The sequence below is a fragment of the Nematolebias whitei genome, chromosome 17 (genome assembly GCF_014905685.2).
Source record: "Nematolebias whitei isolate Nwh7 chromosome 17, NemWhi1, whole genome shotgun sequence".
In the NCBI taxonomy this organism is placed as follows: Eukaryota; Metazoa; Chordata; class Actinopteri; order Cyprinodontiformes; family Rivulidae; genus Nematolebias; species Nematolebias whitei.
This window is the reverse complement of record NC_056514.1, coordinates 32,148,807-32,154,918: the sequence shown is the minus strand read 5'-3', so window position 1 is coordinate 32,154,918 and position 6,112 is coordinate 32,148,807. Positions and strand designations below refer to the sequence as shown.

General features: G+C 42.0%; 1 protein-coding gene across 1 annotated transcript in view; it reads left to right on the top strand.

Annotated features, from left to right (window-relative positions):
- LOC119423519 (disintegrin and metalloproteinase domain-containing protein 12) overlaps positions 1-6,112 on the top strand; it is a 175,956-nt gene that overhangs the window by 167,916 nt on the left and 1,928 nt on the right. Inside the window, exons 17-21 of the mRNA XM_037690916.1 lie at positions 150-227; positions 1,354-1,462; positions 1,801-1,936; positions 3,801-3,912; positions 4,953-5,213. Of these exons, the coding sequence (XP_037546844.1) occupies positions 150-227; positions 1,354-1,462; positions 1,801-1,936; positions 3,801-3,912; positions 4,953-5,213 (696 nt within the window). The remainder of the gene's footprint in view (positions 1-149; positions 228-1,353; positions 1,463-1,800; positions 1,937-3,800; positions 3,913-4,952; positions 5,214-6,112) is intronic.

Here is a 6,112-nt window from a genome sequence, read left to right as displayed (position 1 = left end):
AACAGAGTGACACAAAAACCTAACTGACAGACGTGATTCGTGACAGAATGAGGCTGTTCTTCCTTTAAAAAAATGGATTTAGTTAATTTTTTTATAGATGTTTTCTTTGAGCTCACTTTGTCAATTTTTAATTTCTTTGTCTGCCTCAGATGTGTCTGAATCGTCAGTGCCAGAACGTCAGCGTTTTTAACGTGCACGAGTGTGCAGCCAAGTGCAGCGGTCGAGGGGTAAGTGCGGCACTTCTCCGCTGTATTTCAGACAAATCTCAGCCCAGTTGTCGCCCCGTTTCTTTCTCGCAGGAGCTCCCGAAGCTGCAACATGTTCAAAATTCAGTTCATTGTATGCTAGTTAGGGAATAAATGGTGACGCCTTGCAATAAATCACTGTGAGCGTTGAAGGGTTCAATCAATTAGATATAATGATCTCATTTATGTTCAACTCTAGGTGCCATTCATCACACACTCAGACTGCCATTCTTGTCATAAACCCTGAATTAAAATTTGTTAGCCAAATTTTGTTTGGAGAAACGCAATGACACACAGTTTTAGGACTTGGAGTCAGAATATTTCTCAATTTTAAAAGCTAAACATCTATGGGTGGTCCTGTTTGACACGAGTTATGCAGCTTAGCTGTATTAAATTCTCGGACATGGTCTGCAGGCCTGGGTTTTAACTGGGGAAGCCGTTCCTTCATGGCACATATTGAAGAAACGGTTGTGACTGCCTCTTACAATGAAACATCGCCAGCCATTAGGGGGTCGTATTTGCTTGTGTAGTTCCAGTTAGGCCACATTTATAAACCACTAAGTAATGTTGAAACAAAAGGATGTGGCTCCTGCAGGAGAGGGGGCACCCCTGCATGCAGAGATTAGATCAAGATGTTGCTCCAAAGAAAAGCCTTCACCTGTTCCACATTACCCAGGCAGGGAATCTTCCAAGACTTTACCGTTTCTGCACAACAGGAAGGCGAGAGGGCAAGACTGTAAAAATGCAGTTTAAAGGGCAGCCTTGTTTTCCATATCAGATGTCTTGATTTGCTTATATAGAATGATTTAAACACGTCTCAATCAGAAATACCCAAAACGTTTACCTATTCCATCTTGTTTTACATGACAACTCACTTTTTGCTGAAATATTACCTTTAAGCAGATTTTCTTCAGCCTAGACAAGGAGGTGTTTGAAATCAGTTGCAGTACTGAGAGTTGTGATGGGCATTTTTTACCACTTTGGAATAAAAATTCATATTGGGTTTACCTTCAAAGTATGAAAACGTTACTTGTCGGTGTCCTTATGAATCGTGCTTTGTATGATAAAGGTGTGGAGTGTCACCTCTTGTTTTTTTATTATGCTGCAGGTGTGTAACAACAACAAGAACTGTCACTGCGAGGCTCACTGGGGGCCTCCTTTCTGTGACAAGATGGGTTTTGGAGGAAGTGTGGACAGCGGCCCCATCAGATTTGCAGGTAAGTTAGCAGAAGACACAATCAGATCACTCAGTTGTGTTATAATTAGTAATGCTAAGAGAGTCCTGGAGTTGTTGCAACTAAATTTAATTCCTAATTTTACTGTGGCAACTTCTATAAATGCTTGTAAATCTTGTTGTATTTTAATAATATAAGCGTTCTAACTCAGAGCAGTTGGATCCTGAGTGGAAGGAAGTGTTAAAGGAGGAAAATGTGAATTATTTACTAAAATCATTCCACATTCTAGAAAGTTTACAGAAAACTGCAGTCAGCAAAACAACGAGCGAAATGTTCTGAAAATAGTTTTTTTGTTTGTTTGTTTTCTTTCTTTCGAGCAGACAACAGGAACGTGACAGTGGGCATCCTGGTGTCTCTCCTCACTATGATGGTAGCTGCTCTGATTGTCTGCATCAAGAGGAAAACACTAATGGAACGACTGTTCCCCGGCAAAAAGAACCCCATTGAGAAGCTCAGGTTCAAACTAAGTCATTCTTCTCTCATGCTAAACAGGTTAAAAAAAAAAAAAGAATAGCGGAAGCTAATGCTAAACAGGTTGAAAAAAATAGTGGAAGCTAACGCTAAACCGCTAAGACGACTGTCACAATCTCCGTCTTCGTCTCCTTCCAGTTGAAGCTGCGTAGACCAATCACGTTGTCATGTGTAATAAGCCAATAGTGTGCCTAACGGACTCGTCAAGACACGTCCACAACAGACAGGAACAAGCTTGTGAATTTGGTTAGCAAACAAAGTTGGCGAAACCCAATTTAGCGAAAGAAAAATCCGCTAACAGTTTTCAAAGACATTCATCTGCTAAATGAAAACTTTGTTCAGCTGTCAGTGGATTAGTGGAACTGTACCGCTGTATATACGTTTTCTTTTACATGCAGTGTTTTTTTTAATAAAGTTAGGGTTAGGGTTAAAGTTATCCTTGAGCTAGGAAACTATGATATGTGGGAATGCTGATTCAGCATTTGCAATTTAACGACTTCTGCTATTTTAGCTCAATCAGTATGGGTGCTATAAATTTGGGTTTTTGTAACTTTTATATTTTTCTAATAAATTTCACTTTATTTACAAATATTTCCAACAAGGAAATGCATTAAGATCAATTCAATTCTTTCAAACACAATCTTTGAAATCCTCAGTTTACTTGTTCTATTTTTGTTTTCTTAGGCTACTTTTATTTGTTAGCTAGACTTTTGCTACTTTTAGCCTTTAGTCAGTCTTCTACAGTTTTACATTGGAGCTAGCCTTTTGCTACTTTTAGCCTTTAGTTAGCCCTCTACGGCGTTGCATTTGGGCTAGCCTTTTGCTACTTCTAGCTACCATTCTTCTAATTTTAGCTTGTTGCTAGCCTTTTGCTACTTCTAGCTATCATTCTACTAATTTTAGCTTGTTGCTAGCCTTTTGCTACTTTTAGCCTTTAGTTAACCTTCTACAGCTTTACATTTGGGCTAACCTTTTGCTACTTCTAGCTACCATTCTTCTAATTTTAGCTTGTTGCTAGCCTTTTGCTATGTTTAGCCTTTAGTTAACCTTCTACAGCTTTACATTTGAGCTAACCTTTTGCTACTTTTAGCCTTTAACTAGCCTTCTGACTTTACATTTGAGCTAGAATTTTGCTACTTCTAGCTACCATTCTTCTATTTTTAGCTTGTTGCTAGCCTTTTGCTACTTTTAGCCTTGAGTTAACATTTTATGGCTTTTAGCTTCTAGCTTTTTATACGCTCGTTGAAAGGTGGACTTACCATGGTATAGTCTCGGTACGTAAACATAAATTCTGATCCGCTCAAGATAATTTGACCAAAACTTGTTACACATATACCATCACTAGACTGAGTGTTACACATTTCATCACCCCAGCTCAAAGGTCAAGGTTGCAAATCGAGGTCAAATTTTACCTGAGTTCTCTGCTTGTCTGGGCCATAACTTGTGATCTGCTCAAGATAATTTGATAACACTTTATCACTATTGGACAGCGAGTCACAAAAGCTTTTCTTCATGCCAGCTCTAAGTCAAGGTCACAAATCAAGGTCAAAAGTTATACAAAGTATTTGCTTCAGAGTCATTGCTATAGATTGCTGTATAAGTTTGTTGATGAGTGTATAATGATACGTGTTACTCTTGTTCAGCTTTCTTTTGCTACTTTCAGCTTTTAGCTAGTCTTTTGTTACTTTTCACTAGCAGTTTGCAACTTTTGGCATTTAGCTTGTGAAATGTTCTGCTTTTTTCAGCTTTACCCTAACACAGATTTAGTTGTTTTGACTCTTTGGTCATTTAAGACCAGTGGAGTTAAGCATCTAATCCTAAAATTATATTTTCTTGTTTTGTGTTCTAGATCAGACAGTGCAGCCATCAGTGGACCTTCAGCTTCTAAACCTCCATCCACAGCGAGCACGTCTCCATCCAGACCGGCGCTGCCTCTGCCCCACAGTGCCACCATCTTCAAGGTCACTACAGCAGATCTCATGTCTGACGTCGACCGTCCATCATACAGACACACAAACAGCCATTATCTGCGAGCTGAGACTTTTACAGTCAAACAAAAGGAGGATTAGCAGCAGCAGATCTTTGCTGCAGCCGCTCTCACAAGTCGTTCTCAGCCGGATGGATGTGTTGTTTTCACACAAATGGCAGCTCATTCAGATCCAATTAAGCCGTCCCTCTGAACGTGGACGGACGGCGGAGGCGGTGATAATGGAGTCGGGGAGGGCTCAGGACACTTGAATGCATTTCTTGCCATTAGCGGCTGCCTTTTTTCAGAGAGAAATTGATTTATTTGCATGTTGGCCCCATGAATAATGTTGACAGAGCTGCTCAGTTGACACCTAAAGCAATTTTGTTGCAAATAATTGCAAGACAGAGACCTCGTTTTTGCTGTAATGACTTGTGTGCTCCTGTCGCCGTGCGCTTTAATCAGTGCGTTAGCACCTTGGCATTATTTGTAATCGGAAGCGATCCGACTGATGTAGGTTCGCTGAGGGATGAAAGCAGCTGGGTCAGAGGGGTTACGGGGTGACACAGGAGTGAGGCGGGTTCATGTGCATTAGCGTGAGGTAGATATTTTCAGTTAGCAGCATGTGCTTTTCATTTAGTAAGAGGCGAAAAGATGTAAGGGCTGTTTGATGTGAGCGCAGTGAAGGTGAGCTCGTTTTCCATTTGGGAGATGAGTATATCAAGCTGCTCGCATCTGGTGTGGGCTAAATATGAAGGAGACGGATAATTTGGCTTGAATGAATGTCAAATCTCTCGAAATGGGAGTGTGTGGTCCGTTTGGCTGCGTCCATTTTAGAATTAGGCCAAACGAAAGCCTAAGGGACAGTTTAAGTCTTTAATTAGTTACCGGTGGAGGGTTTGGGCAATTCTGAGCTGTGATTAATTTTCATGTTTCTGACGGCGTCAGGGAGCAGCAGCAGAGGAGGAAGAGGTGAACTTGATTGTTCTGAAAGGAATCAGACGGTTTGACCAACTGGCTTTTATCTTTCTGCAGTCTCCTTACCGGGGGCCAGAGGTGGGCCCCCCGCCAGCTCCATACCCCGCTCACAGCCTGCGCAGACTCCCCCAGTGCCCTCCAGTTCACCTCAGCCACCCGGTCCCCCTGTCTCTCACGTTGTCCCTCTCACCCGGGCCCCGGCAGCCGAGACCCCCGGCCCCTCCGCCTCACCGAGCCCCTCCTCCGCACATCCACATGGCGCCCAGGGGAGCGTCGTTTCACAGCGTGTCACATCTGAACTCCTGCAGGATGGTGATGGTGAGTCTGTTCGACAATGTTTCTGTAACTCTGGAGAGACTTTCATCCTGACCGGAGAAACCACGACATCCGCTCCACGTTCAATTCAATTCAGTTTACTTATATAGCCCCAAATCACAACAAAGTTGTCTCAGGGCACTTTACAGGAACATTCACATACATAAAAGCCAATTAGTAAAGTTCCCTATCCAGTTCAGGCTGGTGTCTTGATGTTGATTGTTTTCACGGCACTCGTGCAGCTTATAAAAGTTTTAGTCTCGTTGGCTGTTCGGTGCAGTGTAAGGAAGTAACGAGGGTGAAACAGGAGCTCGAAGCATCCAGGCGTGACGTCAGATCTGCAACACAAAACGCCACATAAATAATGAAAATAGAGCCAGACATGTTGTGAAAGTATTAATCTTGGGGGGGGGGGGGGGTAACACCACAGTAGTAAAGTTACAGTTACAGCTACAGCGTGGAGTTTGGTTATGAACTTCCAGGCTGTAAATACCTGACCCTTACTTTTCTGCTTTTGAACACAGACAAGACTGAGGTTTTAGTTTTTGGACCCGAGCATCTTAGGAATCATTTTTTCAGTCTTTCTCCCTCCTTATATGGCATTAATCTGGCCTCCAGCTCTAATGTTAAAAATCATGGTGTTATTTTTGATCAGGACGTCTTTTATCCCCCACATTAAAAACGTTACTACAACCACCTTCTTCCACCTGCGTAATATCATTAAAATTAGAAACATCTGATCTAAAAGTGATGCAGAAAAACTGGTTCATGCATTTGTCACGTCTAGACTGGACTATTGCAATGGTTTGTTATCCGAGTGTCCAAATACTTCTTTAAAAAGTCTTCAGTTGATCCAAAATGCTGCTGCCAGAGTTTTAACTGGAGTTAGTGGGAGAGATCAT